Raw genomic sequence first — 22,424 nt, 5'->3', positions numbered from 1 at the left:
CAAAAGAAAAGTTGTAATCTCACAGAATGCATTTATTCATACTATAAACCTGTATAGCAGAAAACACAACATATCAATACCAGTGTACAGTTACATTTCAAACTCAACTCAAGTATTAGTCAAACATGACTTTAAGATGGCTTTACCACATCTACCTGAACATATCAATACTAGTGTACATGTCAAACCAAACTGGGGGCAGTGGGGAAGCCTAGTGGTTAAAGCGTTCGCTCATCACGCTGAAGACCATGGGTTCGATTCCCCACATGGGTACAATATGTGAAGCCCATTTCTGGTGTCCCCCGCCATGATATTGCTGGAATATTGCCAATAGTGGCGTAAAACAAAACTCACTCACTCAAACCAAACCGAGTTTTAGTCAACACTTGACACGAAGATGGCATCACCAAAACTACCAGTTTGAGAAACAGGCTTGCAATAAAATGTAGCAAACACACAATTACTTTTCCAGCCTGCAGTTTGCAGAATAGTCTTAAGGCACTCTCTGTCTACATGCACTGCTTGTAGAAGCTGATCTTATGCTATGTGGTGCAGTCATATCAATACCAGCAGTTCTCATGACAGTCTTCACCCATGGGGATATCGTGTCTTTTGATGCTCTTCTGTGTGGCTTCCTTTGTCTTTCTTGAATACTGATTCGTAGTGTTCACAATGCAGTTGGAAGAGACTTTTTTCGTTCTTGAAAAAATGTAGCAAATGTACTCATTTTCTTCATGTTCACACATTTCAATTACTAATTTTTCAAAAAGGCTAGTAACTTCCCTGTCTACCTGTTCCCACTCATCCCCTTAAAAAGATGGGTGTAGGGACAAATATGTGTGTGGTAGGGACGTGAAGTCAATGTTAGCACCTTTAACACATGATAATGTCCAAGGGTCTGAAGTGATAGCCTGCCAATTCTTACAATGTAAGCCAGTCTTCCCTGCCTTATAGTTGTCAGGAGTGTTCAAGGTCAACACATTTAACTCCTTCCCAACAATATGGCTCTCCTGTTCATATTCACTGAAAAAAACACTCTGTCTGTAAGGGGCCTGTGTAGGGGTTGATCTTCCCTGTTCGGAGGTCCCAAGAGGATCCTCTTCCTTTCACTGGGTCGACTTTCTTGTGACCCCTGAAAGAACTATCATAGGGCTTATATCTGTTGCCAAAACCACCTCGAAAGGGCTACTTAAACCCACCTTTGTGTGCTGCTTTGTCACCATGTAACTTCCTGCTTAATTCTTCCAACTCACTAATGTCTTTAATGTTCTTTGAGAGGTCGTCCCCAAAGAGCTTTGTCGTGGTAGCTTTTCCACTGGCACACAACCTCCTGTATGGGCCTTGTAAGTCTGGTTTGAAGTTTTCACGCCGTTTCACATTCATGTCTGGGTAAACTCCCATAAGCAAGCGAAGGGATTCTTTAGTTATGGCCAAAAGCTCTTTTGGATCACCTTGTTTTGACATAACTGCGTTCATCAAAGTGTTCATAAATCCTCACAAGGGGAATGGCAGTTTTCACAAGCAAACCTTGTGTCTGTTGTAGTTTCAGATCATGACCTCTTGTGTGAGGCTTTGCCTAATTCCAAATTTCCTCATTGACACGAGGAACTACCAAGAGTTCTTTATTTCTCGGCCACTTATATTTGTCCATCAAAGAGTTCAATTTTTCCATGTTAGGGGTCTTTGCTAAGCCGTCATTGATGTATTTTGCTAGCCCACAGAGTATCTCGGCCTGTTTCATCTTCCTCATAAAAAAACTCATGTCAGCCATTAGATTGTCATTGTTGACATAGTCGTCATTAGCATGTTGCTCTGTGTCCTTAGGATCACTTGCATTCATGCAATTAGTCACAAGTAAGTCAATATCATCATCATCTTTGGTTTCACTGTTAACAGAGGCCATATTCTATAATATGGTATCTGCTGTCAAGTTCCTGTGATCTATCATGGGCGCCGCCATCTTAGAGACATTCGGAAGTGCTCGGCTGATTCCGTGAATCTCCACCTGAAGCCAGTCGACTGCTGATCAGATCCAGCACTGACCCAATATTCTCCATGGTCTGTGACTGCTCTGCCTGGCCCTCTGCAAGCCACTGTAGTGCTTATCTCCAGCTTTAGGTTGCTCAATCTTTTTTCTGTTTCCTCCTTTGGAAGAAACTATAGACTTTCCTCCTATGGAGGTCGTGTCTGTATGAGTGGGAATCTCCTTGAGATTGTCCGCATAGTCAAAAAGTCTGACTTTGCCAACTTCAAGTTCATTGACCTGTTCTTTGGTGACACTAGGTGCCAGCGCCATTTTGGCTGACCACAACTCTTGGCCATCTCGGTCAAAACAAAAACTGGGATAACAAGCTCACCTCAGAATCATGGTATAAACATCACCAATGTCGAAAAGTCACTCCAATCACAACACCTTTCAACCTCCGTTTCTCAAAAGGACTCCGAAAACTTGCAATGAGAACACAAACAAATTAACAGAGCTAATGAAAAAACTTATTAGACTTATTAACAACTCAAGCATAATGATGACACAGTGCATGCACACATCTCACGGAATTCCGAAAGTACGGAAATAAGGAAGTGGAATTATATATTTTGTTTGAAATGCAACATGTCTGGGGGTTTCTTGTATCCAAAGCAGTGGCTGCAATTCTTCTATTCATCACAGTTTATTGAACTGATAGTATATGTTGTTTGGATGGAAAATAAATTTGAGATATCACAAGCTGGATATAGCTTTTGTTCTGTAGCATTTCCAGATGACTCTTGGAACCAGCCAGGATATATGTAAAGGATAAAACACGACTGAGGTTTTGGTAGCAAATTTAAACCCTTGGAATCGGGAAAATCCCTCGGGCTGGAGGTTTACATTTGCTACCAAAACCGAGGAGGAGTGTCTTATCCGACACAAATATGTATTATGTTCAATTTGGTCAAATGTTTTGTGTACCTGTACTGAGCAGAACAATATTGATGGAACAGCCCCCAAATGATGGAACAACCGGTGTCAACTGGGATGCCACTGGAAGCCAACACCTTGCCTCGCACGCACAACCCGTGTCCTGCATGTGCGCTGCCCGAAGTACCCGTCTTGTGAGGAACACATGATTCATACTGACAAACAAATCTCATTCTTTGCAGCAATCCTTTGTAGCCTTGTGGATAAAACCGCCAAGCTAGTGAGTGAAGGGTTGCGGGTTCAAAACCAGTTATCGCCACTATTAACTGGAAGTTTTCAATAATGTGATATTTTACGATCAGTGATAGCAAGACAAAGTTGTATCAATCATAACCTAGGTTATGAAATGGTCGAAATGTAACCTGATATGAGGTTTTGAAACGTGTACTTCAAAACCTAGGTTTAGAAATGATCAGAGCAAAGTCACAGCAGAGGTGTACCTGATTCTGGAAGGATCCTACTTTACTACACACAAAATCGGAGATAGGTTTATAAACTGTAATTGTGACCACCCTGACGTCTGCAGGTGTGTGACCTGTTCTGTTTCAGTTCTACAAGCATAACATGGGAGACACCTAATGGCATTCAATGCATAACCAATGACACAGGACACACTTAAGTGTAAAGTCTTTATTGCACTCATTATAGGAAGTCTGCATTTACAGACAATTGTATCATCTAGATTCAGTCGAAACAATGTTAATTACCATGCTCTACTGAAACTTCCACAATAGAATCTGAAATTGAAAGTTCAGAGCACATTTGATCAATATCACTATAACATACTTTGGCATACATGCTACTTGGGATACCTGAAAAAACACACACTTTAGAATGAAATCAGAAATGAATACTTATGACATGGACCTTTTTATTACCATGGTCAAAATATTCAACATGAATGAAAAACAACTGCTTATATCCCATTACTATTGCAATAGACAAAGTTCATACACTGAGTATTTCCATCTATCTTTTAGTGACAGTCTGAAGTCACAACTATGAAGTAAACTTGTATATCAATATCAATAGAAAGAGTTGAGCAGTGTATTCTATACAGATAGATTGGTGAACACAATTCCATTCTTCGTTCTTCAGTGACCACAACAAATCCATTAACACAGGAACCTAATAAAACACAGAATTTACATGCAGGAACTTAATAAAACACACAAAGAACACAATATTTTCTCCATAATCTAGATAGTTCCATCTGCCTGGGACATTTTCCATGACTAACAATTGTCAAACAAGCTAACAAAATCCACTGAAACAAACATGATTTGCTGATGCCTTGGTAACTCTGAAACTGGTGGCTGTTTGTATTTCTTGTTTCATAAGATGAATATGACACTGAGTGATCTAAAATCTTCATAATTTAATGAGAAAAGGCAATATTGTTTGAACATACCTTTTTGTATTTTCTTAATGATTAAAACTAAATACATGGTAAGACAATAGATATATATTTAGGATAAGAATTTCCCTGTCAAGCTTATATCTTGGCACCACTTCTATACTAGTATTTAATTGTTTTGTAACATCAAACTTCCACTGCTCAGCATTATATTTTGTCACTATTTGCTCAAATAAAATGTTCACAGCAGTTACCCTGGCCATAGCTTCAATCTCATACTGTGCTTTTTTATGGAACACTTAACTAGAGTTTACCCATCATACTTGCAGGAATACAAATATAATAAACATCTATTTAAAAAATAGACTCAAAACAACACAAACTGCTAATTTTGAGCACACAAACATAAAAATATATAGGTACCGGTACGTGTATTTCACACAAAGAGCAAGATTCTAAAAAAATCAATTAGTCATTGTTTAATTAGTTAAGACATACAAAAATTTATTGTATTTTCAACAAACATACAAAAAGAAATCATCTCCATGTCTCTGTTGCCTATTCTACACAATTCAAAACTGTCAAAATATTACAAGGTCAAGTCAAGAACACTCCAACTCATATTATGACACAGGCAAATGGTGATACAAAACATTCAGATTTGCTTAAAGAGCACATTTGACATGAAAGCACACCTATGGAATGTGTGAATGTAACAGTGAATGAACCACAATAACAATAAGCACTTAAAACGTAACATCACACTCAAACACTCCCAAATGGCAAGTTTTGGTTTAAAATATGTAATGACATATACAGTTATTGCAGCTGGTAAACTCACAGCTAGGAGTATTGCATGTACTAACTACCCTAGAACATGTGGAAACTTAGTACCGGGAATTCCCGTATTTAAGCCCCAGGTTTATCTTACTCATAAACATTTTAACTTGAAACTAATCTGACAGGAGTGACTGACTGATATCTATGGCAGTGACACTATTCAGAGTCAAAGTCTCCGTTTGGAAAGGGACGTCACTCTAAACACCAAAGAATTAAATCCAAATTTAAACCCATGGGCTTAAATACGGGAAAAAATCCGTATTTCAGCCCATGGGCTAAATTTCGCGTTGGCCTAAATACCTGAATTTCCGGTACTGACATTTTCTATTGAAGCAAGAACAATATTTTTATATTTTATAGATTAATCCAGAAACAACAATCCTAGAAGCTGAAATAACATTACTTAAAATTTGTTCTCAAGATTGAAGTTAATTTTCTAAGAGAAATAACAATGAGACAAATTGATGTTATTCTTCAGCAAAATGTATTGGCATAACAAAAGGGAAAAAATGCATTGGTGTAACTTAAGTATAGCAACAGAATGAACAGTGAATTTCTACACAAGCATAAATACATAATGTATATACCGGCCAAAACTGAGGGTGAATAACTGTTGAAAAATTTCAATTCCACTAACATAACCACATGGCAAGACAGATTAACTAAAGTCATATAAAATAATCAGATGGTTTTATCAAATTCTTTTGTGTACTGGTATGTAATAAGAAAGATAAATCAATATATTGCCAATGCGGTTCCAGAAACTATCCTATAGTCTGTGAAATTTCTTCCAGCAAATATATATAAGGATTGGAGTGAAGTTGTTTTAAAAAAAACATTTACAAATTAAGGGTATGTGAGTAGATGTGTGGGTATACACATGTTAGTCTGCAATATAACAGTAATATTTTACCAGCCTGAATGTGCCAAGTCTGGACCAGACAAACCAGTTTTTCAGCATCAGCAAATAATCCATGCCATCAATATATGATGTCAATTAATTACTGGGGTCCCCGGTAAAAGGTCTCTATCCAGATTATTTTCATCACAACAGCCATTTTGACAACACAATCCCCATTCCAGCAAGGTATGCTGAGTCTCCTGCAAATCCTGCTCGTGATAATGTATTGCTTCATATTGCATGGGTGGGTAAGTGAGTTGGGTTTTACGCTGCTTTTAGCAATATTCCAGCAATATCACCAGAAAAGGGCTTCACACACTGTACCCATGTGGGGAATCGAACCACAGGTCTTCTGCATGACGAGCAAACGCTATACCCCCTGGGCTACCCCACCGCCCCCCATACTGCATGAGAAGCTGGACAAAGTTATCTTACTCAACTGTATTTTGCAGCACGGGGGATTCCGAGAAAAAGTAGTTTTCAATCCCTGTGAATATGAGTCATCCCAACTGAAGACACTGTGTGATCTGAACATTGTGTTCTGTATCCCAGTGACACCAATTGTTCTTCATGCTGTCAACCACTTGTTTGTCTGGCGGGGTGGTGCGGTAGCCTAGTGGTTAAAGCATTCGCTCGTCATGCCGAAGACCTGTGATTCGATTCCCCACATGGGTACATTGTGTGAAGCCCATTTCTGGTGTCCCCCCACCATGATATTGCTGGAATATTGCTAAAAGCAGCGTAAAACTAATCTTACTCACTCACTGTTTGTCTGGCCCAGAGATGATTGTTCACAGGCTGCTCAATATAGCTGAACTATTGTGGACTACACCATAAAACAACATTCACTCACTATATCCCTTTCATGTATGTCATAACAAACCATATTCTAAATGCAAAAAAGCAATGTGTAATACTGCTCTGACATCAATAAATAGCCCAATAACAATGAAACATTCGCCAATATGGCCAACATCTAACATCACATGAGTGTCCTCAATGAAGGATCAGTTCACATTTGACACACTGTACACTACGGAATAATTTACATATACAACAAAGTGTTACGTGCATGGAATTACAATAGTGAACTATATACATTATGGAAGTGATGTGATCAAATCTGATGACTGGAATAAGCAGGTTGACTGGCATTCTTCAGCTTTCATAGTCTATTATATAAGGGCATTTTAACAAGGAAGCTGAATGATAATAATGAAGCTCGTTAGTCAGCTCGTAAGGCACGGCTTGCTCCAGTTGGTACTTTTTTACAAGTGTTTTACCTTCAAGTCGAAGGACAGATAAAGGAGACATATACGATTAGGGAAAAATAAATTATCAGGGGGAATATGTTTCTGACAGGCCAAGGATAGTAAGTGGGGTGAATCTGACAGGCCAAGGATTGTAAGTGGGGTGAATCTGGGATTCAAACTAATGATCACTGGATCCAAAGGGACACAACTCCGCAAAGCAAATCATGGTGACATGATCCACTATGCCCTGTCCATCAGAAGCGCCCACTGGAATAGATGATCCCTGGTTACAAAGAACAAGTACCAGAAGTATGTTAACTTTTTATAATAAAGTCAACATAGCAGACATTTTGCAAAGCAAAAGCATGAGACAAGAAAAGGTGTATGTGTGTAAGAACATAAAAGAACGTAAAAACATTTTCAGTAGTATATCTGCAGATAGAACTTCAAAGATTCTGTGAATCAGAGTGCAATGCTCCTGTGTCAAATACAATACACCTGTGTTTACATACAATTGTGTGCAAATATAGAACACCTTTGAACGTGAAACTCAAAATACACCATACATGCGTTACATTCTCTAAACTAAGTGTCAAAATAAAATGCACTAGTGTTTACATACACGTCTGCCGAAACATAGTACACCTGTTTACATACACCTGTATAAAAATACAGAGCACCTGTGTGTGTTACCTGTATCAAAATACAGAGCACCTGTTTACATACACCTGTGCCAAAATAGAGAGCACCTGTTTACATACACATGTATCAACATACTCTGCATCTATGTGTACATACACCTGTGCCAAAACGCAGTGCACCTCTGTGTACATACGCTGGTATCAAAATAATGTGCACATATGTGTACATACACTTGTGTCAAAATACAATACACACATTTTCGTGAAGATTACACTTTGGAATACACACTCTGCATTGGGATTCATAACTAAACATGGCATGTTGTGATTTGTGTTCACACCCATAAGCGTTTAAGTCCTGGAATACAGATTTCTAAGGCCAAATGGAAGACCACTTATTATCACAGAACTGAAAGCAATAGACCTGATACAGGTAGCAAGAAGCACCGGGGTAAATTAACACACAATATGGCTCCTTCTGTCCACCGTGCCAGGTAAGTGATTACAATCACCTCTCCCATACAGGAGCGCCCACAGAAGCCAGAAACACCTGAACCTCCAAACAATCAATAACCTAAATATCAAATTCATATCATATTGCCTGTATGATAGACACATTAACTTAACAATTTCGTCAGGAAAATAGTTTTCTCTGTACAGACCGCTTCCAAACCCTCACAAACCTAAATATCATACATGATCATATTGTGCCTGCATGAAAGACCCATCAAAATAACAATGCCATAATGAAAATAGTGTTTTGTCTGTACATTCCGCTCCTATACTTTATAAACCTAAATGTCCAACATTTTTTCACATTTTGCATGTAGAAAGACCTATCAAATGAACAATGTCATTGAGAGTCTGCTCCCTAGAATCTAAACATCTTGCAAAATGGGCACACCCACATAGTCCCTTACAGGTGTCATCAAACATTCCAGGTAAGGTGTACATGTTAAGGACACAGACAGTTGACGCTAAAGACACTCCTTATCATGCCTAGGTGTTGGAATGTTTTCCACCAATCAGCAATCAAGATAGTTGATGCCAAAGCCACTTCTTATCAGACAATGAAAACCTTATTCACGATCATTTGAAACATCCCATTCTTGTCTCAATGGCTAAATAATGCAATGGTGTTCAGATGGGGATGGGTGGGGTGGGGATGTGAGTGGCCTGGGGTAAATTGAATGGACATAATAAGGTGTGGAGTTTTTGGACTGGGGTGTCTGGGTAGGGGTATTTGGTTTGGGGTGTTTGTGAAGGAATAAGGTTAGGATATATTCATGGAGGTGTTTGTTTGGTGTTTTTTGGTGGAGGTGTTGAGGTGAAAATGTTTTAATGGAAGTCAGTGTTTAAGAGGATTAGGAATTTCCATTACCCCACAGGGATAACACTGTCTGACACATAACACAAGACTAGAACACTGTCAGGGAGACATGAATCACAGAAAGGCATAGACAGAAAAAATGGCAGGAAATATCTTTCAGTATTTTGATTTTAGAATGTTAAAACATAGATTAACAAATGCCTTGTATCCTCGTAGTTTTAAAAGCAAAGCCATTATTATTTACCAGAAGAATAAAAATCCTCTCTGAGCCATGGTTCATAGGACAGACACAGGAATAGGCAGACTGTGGACAATAACATCTCGACAAGGTCCTCTTTCAACATGATTAACAAATAAATAACATGATCAAGACTGATTCAATCACATGCAGTGAGATAATGTCGGAGCAGGTCAAACATGATCTAATCCCAAGCAAGTCTCACGTAATCAAGTACATACCGATATGTATAGGCATTTAGATATTTTAGCACTTTTTCATCCTTTGATCACTAGCAACAAGTTAGGAATGTGTAACATTGATGTATGGAAACAACTTGATGAGTGTTGGAATGTGTTATTTACACAACAACTTTATGAAATATTTACATAGTTACAATAATGTTCAGTAGCTGAAGATAATCTCTCTGAACTGAAACCCTCTTGAGAATATTTAAATATGAAGCATGACTGGCATTTGTTCTCAGTCACAATGACGGTTACTCTCAATCCAACAAATGGAACAAGAATGTTACTATTCAGTTCAACCCTTTACGTCATTGTCAAAATATTTCACAGCACACCAGTCACAAATTATAAAGAATGTTTAGAATCACATGATCATATACAAAATGAGGTTTTGAAATATAAATCTAAGACTTTTACCTCTTTGGTGATATCTATGGATACAGTGCTGACAAACCTAGTAACACACTCGGGATGAACTGGAATTCAAACCCTTATTCAGAACTTCCTGGGGCATCCAAGGGAGACAACCATGCACAGGCAATCACTACACAAAAAGTAGGTCATAATCGATAAAAAAATATTCGGTTATCACAGAAGTCTAGCTATATCAACTGCTATTAATATATAATTTAATGTTCAATTGGATGGATTTACCTAGTCCGTAGCAGCTTACATATTTGTCTTGGAAAAACAAAGATTAAACGTTAATCCCAGCAGGATTTATCTTATCAAATAACATTCCCATGATTCTTAGTGAGTGTAGTATATACAGTAGTGGTGTTCCGATTAATTGAAATAATCGAAGATTGGTCGCAGTGACCAATCGACCAAGCAATCGATCACATTTTCTCATAATCGAACATAAACGATTTTGGAACTACTGTTTTAGTCTTTGAAAAACTTGACAATGGAACATATCTTAGAAGTTGTCAGGGCCTGAAAACATGTTTAATTCTTAGAAAACTCACTTCACTAACTGAAAAGCCATGACTGAATATTTCTCTAAGACTCAAGGAAGTTTATGTTCATGATATATTAGTCATCACTTTAAAGTAGCAAGTTGCATCATGTTATACATATCTGGAATAACAACCTGGATAGTAAAATCTGAAAAATGACGCTAACCAATTTTTTCGATGATTGTTCGTTGGTAATGAAGCAATCATCAATTGTGAGATTTCAACCAATTCCCAACACTAACATACAGTCACATATTTGGTGATGCTATGCATGGATTTGAATCACTAACTAAAAGTGAAATGTTTGTTTTTAAATTGATTATGGATCAATCAATTTTAGTCTTCTGATTGCAGAATGGATGCCTAATTCCAAAGACACCAACTTTAACATTTAAAGAATCAACTATACATAATATCAGCAAACTTTATCAAAACAATTCTGGCGAGTGTGAATTAGTTGTACAGGAAGACAGCCTGGGCTCCCCGCCAAGTATGTCAATGTGTTGTTCCCATGGCAACTGCCACTCATGCATCATCATCAAGGTCATCATCACTGTAGAAATCCATCGTCTCGCCAGGGACTCTCCCTGACTTGAAGTCGCGGCGGATTGCATCCAACTCGGCCAACTCAATCTAAAGAAGAAATCACATTAAAATGAAATGCCCAGTCAAATAACCAAGCACTGAAGCTGATTAATGTTTTTCAGCCTGGATACTATTTCTTGATTTGATTACTTCTTTTGTATTTTTGTTTGTTTTTGTTTGCTGTTTATGCCCAGTCATATGATATTGAAATGTACTGCGAGTTATCTACCTTGATTTGATTTAGATGGCCCTGCCTCTTGCTAGCAATGCTCCTCATTGGGAAGGGGTTCAGGTCATGGAAGGCTATCTGTAACCATGGAAACAAAGGTTAGGTCTTCATTTCTGGGAAAACAAACATTAACAAGGCTATGTGATCTTTGTTTGTTCCAGCATCATATCAACAAAGACATAATAACTGTTTAGTACAAATACATGATGTGAAATAACAGAATCCTGTGAACATGATGAATAGCGACAATAAAAACAACAAATCAACCCTTTGAACTTTGAATATCCTGTGTGTCACCAAAAGGAAGAGGAATGAGTGAACGAGCTGTAGAACAGGTGTTGTCGTGAAGTCCACTGTTGAGCTTGATTAGAGCAAGATTAGTGAGTGAGTGAGTGGTCATTCAGCCTCATGACCATATTGCAGTCCGATGTGGGCAGAAAACCCAAAGGTTGGAGATGTTTACCACCTTTATTGAAACACAGTTTACCAAGGATCTCAGACCTGTAAAGAGCACCAGAATTTCCTGTATATGAAGATCCTGAATATGGATCCAGACTCCACACACTGGACTGAAGCCTTAGAAAACTGGGCAAACTATTCTCATTAAAGGAATTCATAGATTGGTTGTTGATCCCATAACATCAGCTGATATTTGTTTACATTATATCACTGTAAGAAACTAGAAATTGCTCTTCTTGTCATGGAAGAACTATTTGCGTACTCCCTGGCAGGGTGATTGTAGAGGTGAATTTTTTACCAATTTATCAAATGTCCGGAATCAAGCTGGAATCATACCTTACAGATCCCTCTGGCGTCAGTCATCCGCTCACCTACAGTGCGCATGTACCTGTTAACCAGGAAGGATGTGTTCTGGGTCAACACTCCTTCCTCTGCGTACTTTAGGAAAGAAATTGCGAACCGAAACAGCACCTGAAAGGTCAAACATCCATGAAATTAGTGAAAAGTTATGTCACATGACACTCTATCCACTGACAAGACTCCATTACCTAATGGTAAACAATATAGGTAATATTGGACCACTACAAACAAAATAACGCATTTCCAACCAATCAGATAATAGTAACAGTCTAATGGTAAGTGTTGTGTCTAATCAGAACTCACCTCTAAGATGTCATGATTGCTGTCTTAAGGTGAAACATGGAGCTATTTTAAATGTTCACTGGAACTGAGCAAAACTAAAAACTGTTTCAAAATGCCAAAAACAAATTCCAACTAGAATTTAAGAGAAAAGTAATTCACTTTCTACATCGCCAACATAAGGAGTGATGCCATCCAGCGTTTGAAATTAATGTTGGTCCTTAGGACCGAAGCCGACTGAAAACCAATCGGACACACAGCTTTTGTTTTCTGTAGGTGCTAAGGCCGACAGCTTTTTCATCCCAGTATAATTTCCACATTAAGATATAGGCCCTACACATTCTGATCAGGACAGACAACTTTTTTTGTTTCTGGGTCCTTAAGGCCTGTATCTTTTCAGGGTTAAGGGCAAACACTGATGCCAGCAGTGGACTGTATACACAGAAAGTGAAGGGTCCTACCTTACTGCCTTCATACAAGAAGGAGTCCCAGACTCTAAGGAAAGTCTCCGTCGGCACACTGTCCACAAACACCGTGAGGAACCAGTTGAATGTGAACAGACTCAAGTCAACATCGTGGGTCTCAAAATGACTGTACAGCTTGGGCAACTTGTCCTGCACTAAGTCCTTCAACACACGCTGGAATATATACATTAAATACACATCACAGTCCGCAATGATCTCACTGGAATATACATGATGGTCGGTAATAACCACACTGGAAATAAACACACAGTTTGAATGTTAACTTCCATCACAGACAGCAATAAACCACCTCTATCAGAATAATGTAGTCTGGGACTCTAAACCAATAGTCGACAGCACTAACAATAATTGCAATAACGAATAATCGGCACATTTTGTAACACTGGTCCTATTGACAAGCATCGAATATTTGTAATGGCCTGTTATTCCACAGGGGCGGTGGGGTAGCCTAGTGGTTAAAGCGTTCGCTCGTCACACCGAAGACCCGGGTTCGATAACCCACATGGGTACAATGTGTGAAGCCCATTTCTGGTGTCCCCTGCCGTGATATTGCTGGAATATTGCTAAAAAGTGGCGTAAAACCATACTCACTCACTCACACACACACTGTTATTCCACAATACCAAGTGAGTATCAGCTGGAATAACATTTGTTTGTTTCATGCTGTACAATATTCTAGATTCATGATGGCAGCCTGTCAACAATCAAATCTTGACCAGACGATCCAGTGATCAAACAAATCACACATCCTGACCACCCCAGTCTCTCCCAATTAGCACGAGTTGCTGAAGGTTGTGTTGTGTGGTTGTAACAGCCTCACCTGGTCTGCCTGTGCTGCCGCCAGTGTGGTGGTGAAGTAGTCCGGGGGCATCAGGTGTTCCACTATCGTCACCAGACACCAGAACGCTTCCTCCTCAGCCAGGAACAGCAGTGCTATGGCAGCTAGTCGGTTCAATCCCTGCACAGAAACACCATCAATAGAAGGCAGAAGGTGACAGTTTGAGTGAGTGAGTATTGCTTAACGCTGCATCAGCGGTGACATTTGGACACAGTGTACAAAGTAAAGTCTACAAAACATCTGGAATGGATTCAATTAGGGCAGAAAACTTACAGATGCTTGCACATGGAAATAAACAGTTAGGTAGTCAGTAATTTCCAATATCATTGCCAAACAAAATATTATATTTATTCACAACAAACAACAAACATATCAGTGTATACAGATTACAGTATACAGATTTGCAAAAATGTGCAGAAATTGCAATGGCACCATGCCCAAGCCCTGTTCGTAGTAATGTCCCCATGACTCACCTGGCAGTAGCCAATCACCATGTTCTGGGCACTGAAGGCCTTAAAGATTGCCCCATGACTCACCTGGCAGTAGCCAATCACCATGTTCTGGGCACTGAAGGCCTTAAAGATTGCCCCATGACTCACCTGGCAGTAGCCAATCACCATGTTCTGGGCACTGAAGGCCTTAAAGATTGCCTCATGACTCACCTGGCAGTAGCCAATCACCATGTTCTGGGCACTGAAGGCCTTAAAGATTGCCCCATGACTCACCTGGCAGTAGCCAATCACCATGTTCTGGGCACTGAAGGCCTTAAAGATTGCCTCATGACTCACCTGGCAGTAGCCAATCACCATGTTCTGGGCACTGAAGGCCTTAAAGATTGCCCCATGACTCACCTGGCAGTAGCCAATCACCATGTTCTGGGCACTGAAGGCCTTAAAGATTGCCCCATGACTCACCTGGCAGTAGCCAATCACCATGTTCTGGGCACTGAAGGCCTTAAAGATTGCCCCATGACTCACCTGACAGTAGCCAATCACCATGTTCTGGGCACTGAAGGCCTTAAAGATTGCCCCATGACTCACCTGACAGTAGCCAATCACCATGTTCTGGGCACTGAAGGCCTTAAAGATTGCTTCATGACTCACCTGACAGTAGCCAATCACCATGTTCTGGGCACTGAAGGCCTTAAAGATTGCCCCATGACTCACCTGACAGTAGCCAATCACCATGTTCTGGGCACTGAAGGCCTTAAAGATTGCCCCATGACTCACCTGACAGTAGCCAATCACCATGTTCTGGGCACTGAAGGCCTTAAAGATTGCCTCATGACTCACTTGACAGTAGCCAATCACCATGTTCTGGGCACTGAAGGCCTTAAAGATTGCCCCATGACTCACCTGACAGTAGTCAATCACCATGTTCTGGGCACTGAAGGCCTTAAAGATTGCCCCATGACTCACCTGACAGTAGTCAATCACCATGTTCTGGGCACTGAAGGCCTTAAAGATTGCCTCATGACTCACCTGACAGTAGCCAATCACCATGTTCTGGGCACTGAAGGTCTTAAAGATTGCCCCATGACTCACCTGACAGTAGCCAATCACCATGTTCTGGGCACTGAAGGCCTTAAAGATTGCCTCATGACTCACCTGACAGTAGCCAATCACCATGTTCTGGGCACTGAAGGCCTTAAAGATTGCCCAATGACTCACCTAACAGTAGCCAATCACCATGTTCTGGGCACTGAAGGCCTTAAAGATTGCCCCATGACTCACCTGGCAGTAGCCAATCACCATGTTCTGGGCACCGAAGGCCTTAAAGATTGCCCAATGACTCACCTAACAGTAGCCAATCACCATGTTCTGGGCACTGAAGGCCTTAAAGATTGCCTCATGACTCACCTGACAGTAGCCAATCACCATGTTCTGGGCACCGAAGGCCTTAAAGATTGCCCAATGACTCACCTAACAGTAGCCAATCACCATGTTCTGGGCACTGAAGGCCTTAAAGATTGCCCCATGACTCACCTGGCAGTAGCCAATCACCATGTTCTGGGCACTGAAGGCCTTAAAGATTGCTTCATGACTCACCTGACAGTAGCCAATCACCATGTTCTGGGCACTGAAGGCCTTAAAGATTGCCCCATGACTCACCTGGCAGTAGCCAATCACCATGTTCTGGGCACTGAAGGCCTTAAAGATTGCCCCATGACTCACCTGACAGTAGCCAATCACCATGTTCTGGGCACTGAAGGCCTTAAAGATTGCCTCATGACTCACCTTGACAGTAGCCAATCACCATGTTCTGGGCACTGAAGGCCTTAAAGATTGCCCCATGACTCACCTGACAGTAGTCAATCACCATGTTCTGGGCACTGAAGGCCTTAAAGATTGCCCCATGACTCACCTGGACAGTAGTCAATCACCATGTTCTGGGCACTGAAGGCCTTAAAGATTGCCTCATGACTCACCTGACAGTAGCCAATCACCATGTTCTGGGCACTGAAGGTCTTAAAGATTGCCCCATGACTCACCTGACAGTAGCCAATCACCATGTTCTGGGCACTGAAGGCCTTAAAGATTGCCTCATGACTCACCTGACAGTAGCCAATCACCATGTTCTGGGCACCGAAGGCCTTAAAGATTGCCCAATGACTCACCTAACAGTAGCCAATCACCATGTTCTGGGCACTGAAGGCCTTAAAGATTGCCCCATGACTCACCTGGCAGTAGCCAATCACCATGTTCTGGGCACTGAAGGCCAGCAAGATTCTCCTTAATTTCTTGATGCCATCTGATTCAAGTCTTTCAAAGTGTCGATTGTTCGGCAGAGTTCTCAACAGGTCAAGTTCAATCTGAAAGAGGATGACATGTTGTTAACTAAGCTCAAATAAATCTGGACACTTGGCTCCATACTGCTCAATGGGAAATTATTTGAAGGAAAGAATTACTGGCATTCCCAAACAACCAAAATTAATGTTTCTTATTGTTCAAAGAATGTCTGCACATTTTTATCACAAAATAAAGATTTCAGAAAACAGCATCCCTACTCCAGGACCTTTGGGAAATTGATGTACTGTCTCATCAAATACACAAGAACACTTTTATAACGAACATGCTTATAACATACTGACAGATATAATAAACTGTATTTTTGGTTCAAGCCATTTGCTGTATATTTTAGTACTATAGCATACTGGGAGATAAATTGTGTTGTGAAATTTAAGGTCATCTAACAGTAAACACCTATTAGTAACAGTTACCCTATTATCAAGGTAGAACTTCTGAAAAAAGATATTTTCAATATCCATATGTATTCCTTAACTCAATTTGATAGTAAAAAGATGAGGGCCCCGATCCACAAATCGGTCCTAACGTTACGACTTGTCGTAACTCTATAGTTTATCATAGGATTACAAATGTCTTAGATCGGGACCCAGATCCCTCAAGTTCTCCACAAGGTAGTAGAATCAGAAGAATCTAAACATGTTGCATCACAGTATGTCAACCTGGTTGACGTGAGCTACACACCTGTTTGGCTGCAGGGTTGGACTTGGTGTCCTTGGCACGGACAACCAGACTCTTGTAGTATCCTGGACCCAGCTTCTGTCTCGACTGGCCTATATGCATGTTGATACACCTGCAGCATACATAGGGCATACTCTACACATCCTAGACTTGCACAATACACATGGCACTCTCAATACACCCTACACCTGCAGCATACACATGGCACTCTCAATACACCCTACACCTGCAGCATACACATGGCACTCTCAATACACCCTACACCTGCACGATACACATGGCACTCTCAATACACCCTACACCTGCAGCATACACATGGCACTCTCAATACACCCTACACCAGCAGTATGCATATGGCATACTCTACACATCGCATTGGTGGATCCAGGAATTTTGAAAGGAGGGGGTTCCATACACATGGCTCCGCCAACGTAATTTTTTTTCTCTCAATGTGATCTTAAGTCATTTTAAAAAGAGGGGGGTTCAAACCCCCAGTACACCTTACACCTGCAGTATACATATGGGAAACCCAATACACCTACACCTGCAGTATACATATGGGAAACCCAGTACACCCTACACCTGCAGTATACATATGGGAAACCCAGTACACCCTACACCTGCAGTACACATATGGGAGCACCAGTACATCCTACACCTGCAGTACACATATGGGAGCACCAGTACACCCTACACCTGCAGTACACATATGGGAGCACAGTACACCCTACACCTGCAGTATACATATGGGAAACCCAGTACACCCTCACACCTGCAGCACACATATGGGAGATCCAGTACACCCTACACCTGCAGTACACATATGGGAGATCCAGTACACCCTACACCTGCAGTACACATATGGGAAACCCAATACACCTACACCTGCAGTATACATATGGGAAACCCAGTACACCCTACACCTGCAGTATACATATGGGAAACCCAGTACACCCTACACCTGCAGCATACATATGGGAAACCCAGTACACCCTACACCTGCAGTATACATATGGGAAACCCAGTACACCCTACACCTGCAGCATACATATGGGAAACCCAGTACATCTTACACCTGCAGCATACATATGGGAAACCCAGTACACCCTACACCTGCAGCATACAGTGCCCATCCATCAGGGAACATCCTATACCTCCTACACCTTCTGGCTGATCACATCACCTTGCAGTGTAACACATTTCAAGAGATCCTTGTTGGTTGTGTGACTGACACTGATTGGGTGACTGGACCTCCTATATAATGCTATGAAGAACAGTACAACAAATTGGAGCACAATCAGACTGGATGCAAAATGTTGTTATGCCATCACTTCAAAATGAAATTTGACTTTGGTTTAATATTTCAGTGTCAATGCACCAAAGATTGTAATAGATCTGAGGATATTCATTTGAGAAGTGTTCACACACATACATATCATTGGAAAAGATTCCAACTTAAGTGAGCTCATGCTATCACTCATCCCAATATGGACAGACAAACACTGAATCAACTCACCCTTTCCACACCTGTTCTCTGTACTCGTGTGGTATGCCTGACCTGATGAGAGTCTTCAGCTCCAGGGACCTGTTTAGAGGTCGACCTGACTGATTCACCATGAAGTTCTCCCACTTGACCTGGTGCGATGATGCTTCATCAGCCACCTGGGACATTTACACATGTCAGTGAGTGAGGGAGTTGAGTTTTACGCCACTTTTAGCAATATTCCATCAATATCACGGCGGGGGACACCAGAAATGGGCTTCACACATTGTACCCATGTGGGGAATACATTTACACATGAGTGAGTTCAGTTTTACCTTAAGCTATATTCCATCAATAACATGAAATGGGGAACTGAACACAGGCATGCACCAGGGAAACTTTGGCCTAGGACAAACTTTCCCCGGGGAAACTTTTTAGCCTAGGCCAAACTTTCCCCCCCCCCCCAGGCTTAATCTTCCCCGGGGAATGTTTGTCCTAGGCCAAACTTTCCCCACCCTTCGATCAACTTTAAAGGCTACTTGTTTCCCATCCTTGTTCTTATATCAAAAGGGGGAGATTCTGGCCTAGCTAGGCTATTTCTTCCCCAACCTTGTTTTCATGTTTATGTGCGTCTTGAAAAAGTCAGAAACGAAAACAAGACATAGCTATTCACGTGAACACATTGATAAGATATTCATGTTGATGTCAAGTTCCATTAACAATTTACAGGTCATCTTCATCTTCATATATAACTTGTACATGGTTCCCATTTTCTTTCAATACCCTTCTATAAGGTGAGATTAAAAAGCAAAGCAAGAATAAAAGCAAAGATATTATATCATTACTAGTGATAAGAGAGCAAGCAACCTGTGTATATTACATCTTATTTACCCATCAAATGTGCGATTGAATGTTTACATCTTATGGTGGACAGATGAAGAACTAATACAATGTGACTTCATAGGAATGGCGACAGGAACAGGATGGATTTAGAGATATATGCATTCAAATCACTACACCCAAGTCAGAGGCAAAAGTGGACTATTTAGAAAACATGTGTACCAAAATATAAGTCAAGCCTACTGTTGGTTTGTAAGAGCAAGGGTGGGGAAGAAGTAGGCTGGCTAGGCCAGAATCACCCCTTTTTTTATGTAAGAGCAATGGTGGGGAAGAAGTAGCCTAGGTAGGCCAGAATCTCCCCCTTTTGATATAAAAACAAGGGTGGGGAAGAAGAAGCCTAGGTAGGCCAGAATCTCCCCCTTTTGATATAAAAACAAGGGTGGGGAAGAAGTAGCCTAGGTAGGCCAGAATCTCCCCCTTTTGATATGAGAACAAGGGTGGAGAAGAAGTAGCCTAGGTAGGCCAGATCTCCCTTTTGATATGAGAACAAGGGTGGAGAAGAAGTAGCCTAGGTAGGCCAGAATCTCCCCTTTTGATATGAGAACAAGGGTGGAGAAGAAGTAGCCTAGGTAGGCCAGAATCTCCCCCTTTTGATATGAGAACAAGGGTGGAGAAGAAGTAGCCTAGGTAGGCCAGATCTCCCCTTTGATATGAGAACGAGGGTGGAGAAGAAGTAGCCTAGGTAGGCCAGAATCTCCCCCTTTTGATATAAAAACAAGGGTGGGGAAGAAGTAGCCTAGCTAGGCCAGAATCTCCCCACTTTTCATAGAAAACAGAACAAAATATCCTAGTTTAAACAGGGGGGAAAGTTTGGCCTAGGGGGGGAAACTTTAGCCTAGCCCAAACTTTCCCCAGGGTAAGAATATCCTCGGACAAAACCTCCCCAGGGAAAGTTTTGCCTCGGCCTCTCCCTTGGGAAAGTTTAGACCGGGGAATAAATGGCCTGCTACACCGGCATGGGTATGAGCAGTCCAATCAAGGTCCCTTAATCCAATACACTCCTCTCGGTACACTTTATTATACAGATAAAGAGACTGACGAGTGTAAATGGCAGCCATGTTGGAAAATGATCATAACTGTCTAAACCGGCACCCTGTCTAAACCAGCATTATATTTCGGCCCCGTGGGGTGCTGGTTTAGACAGGTTTCACTGTAGTTGAATCTCTCTATGGAGGTGTGACAAACGTAACCATTAATATAGCCAAGTCAAATGAAACTCAAATGCCTGTTAAATATCCTTTTTGTTTCAAATTAAGTGATTTGACAAATTCTGATGCAATAGTAATCTTTTGTACATGATTTAATCTTCAATCAGTCTACTTAGTAAACTATTAGAATTAACAGTTGCAGACATTGATCAAGAAATTACAAATTGGTTTGTCTATACTATGGGCAATCATGATGCTGCTTGGATGGGTAGGTTGTTGTTGTTGTAGTAGTTGTTGTAGTTGTTGTAGTTGTAGTTGTTGTTATACCTTGATATTGTTGGCTAGTTCTGCTGACTGCCTCTGCAGCTGGTCTGCTCGGGCCAGGAGAATGTCTTCATCTTCCTCAAACAAACACTTCTGGAAACCGTAGCGGTCATACTCCTGTGTGCTGCAAACAGACACAAACATTTCAGAGTCAGTAATTTCAAAGATTATCTTTACAATGTATAGAACTCTTAAAGAACTGTTTTTTCTTAAGGAAATAAATAAACAAAACCAATACTGATGTTGGAAATATTTTCCGTTCTGAATTTCACATGAACATGTTAACCTTTCACATGTACATTACATGTAGCTAGTGTTGTGGAGGTGTGTCTATTATAATCCATGTTGGTGCTAGGACAGTGAGTGCTACCTGTCTGACTAGGGCATCTGTTTGTGATCCAAATGCAATGTACAGATATCAACCTGTTTGATGCCATGTGCAGGTTTTTGTCACCCACCTGTTTGATGCCATGTGCAGATGTTTGTTACCCACCTGTTTGATGCTATGTGCAGATGTTTGTCACCCACTTGTTTGATGTCATGTGCAGGTGTTTGTCACCCACCTGTTTGATGCCATGTGCAGGTGTTTGTCACCCACATGTTTGATGCTATGTGCAGGTGTTTGTCACCCACCTGTTTGATGCTATGTGCAGATGTTTGTCACCCACCTGTTTGATGCCATGTGCAGATGTTTGTCACCCACCTGTTTGATGCTATGTGCAGATGTTTGTCACCCACCTGTTTGATGGTATGTGCAGATGTTTGTCACCCACCTGTTTGATGGTATGTGCAGATGTTTGTCACCCACATGTTTGATGCCATGTGCAGGTGTTTGTCACCCACATGTTTGATGCTATGTGCAGATGTTTGTCACCCACCTGTTTGATGCTATGTGCAGATGTTTGTCACCCACCTGTTTGATGCCATGTGCAGGTGTTTGTCACCCACCTGTTTGATGCTATGTGCAGATGTTTGTCACCCACCTGTTTGATGCTATGTGCAGATGTTTGTCACCCACCTGTTTGATGCCATGTGCAGGTGTTTGTCACCCACCTGTTTGATGCTATGTGCAGATGTTTGTCACCCACCTGTTTGATGCTATGTGCAGATGTTTGTCACCCACCTGTTTGATGCCATGTGCAGA

General features: G+C 41.0%; 1 protein-coding gene and 1 long non-coding RNA gene across 4 annotated transcripts in view; both read right to left on the bottom strand.

The window, feature by feature from the left end:
• Window positions 1-3,574: 3,574 nt before the first annotated feature.
• Window positions 3,575-5,221, bottom strand: LOC124257401. The gene is made up of 2 exons (XR_006893269.1): window positions 4,119-5,221; window positions 3,575-4,087 (listed from the first exon to the last, which is right to left on the bottom strand). It is a non-coding gene; the product is annotated as an uncharacterized LOC124257401 (long non-coding RNA).
• A 5,630-nt stretch (window positions 5,222-10,851) lies between these two features.
• Window positions 10,852-22,424, bottom strand: part of LOC124257183 (TBC1 domain family member 2B-like) — a 48,170-nt gene continuing 36,597 nt past the window's right edge. For 2 of the 3 annotated variants that reach the window (XM_046691235.1, XM_046691300.1), the window contains exons 12-20: window positions 21,284-21,404; window positions 18,942-19,087; window positions 17,429-17,537; window positions 16,621-16,752; window positions 13,923-14,060; window positions 13,079-13,255; window positions 12,315-12,449; window positions 11,520-11,597; window positions 10,852-11,338 (exon numbers count right to left, since the gene is read on the bottom strand). In XM_046691235.1, the coding sequence (XP_046547191.1) occupies window positions 11,231-11,338; window positions 11,520-11,597; window positions 12,315-12,449; window positions 13,079-13,255; window positions 13,923-14,060; window positions 16,621-16,752; window positions 17,429-17,537; window positions 18,942-19,087; window positions 21,284-21,404 (1,144 nt within the window). In that variant the 3' untranslated portion in view covers window positions 10,852-11,230. The remainder of the gene's footprint in view (window positions 11,339-11,519; window positions 11,598-12,314; window positions 12,450-13,078; window positions 13,256-13,922; window positions 14,061-16,620; window positions 16,753-17,428; window positions 17,538-18,941; window positions 19,088-21,283; window positions 21,405-22,424) is intronic. The other variant, XM_046691377.1, reaches the window with a different exon arrangement.

This window comes from Haliotis rubra, unplaced genomic scaffold (genome assembly GCF_003918875.1).
Source record: "Haliotis rubra isolate DU_JTF1 unplaced genomic scaffold, ASM391887v1 Scf10, whole genome shotgun sequence".
Lineage (NCBI taxonomy): Eukaryota > Metazoa > Mollusca > Gastropoda > Lepetellida > Haliotidae > Haliotis > Haliotis rubra.
This window is presented reverse-complemented; position numbering and strand designations above follow the sequence as displayed.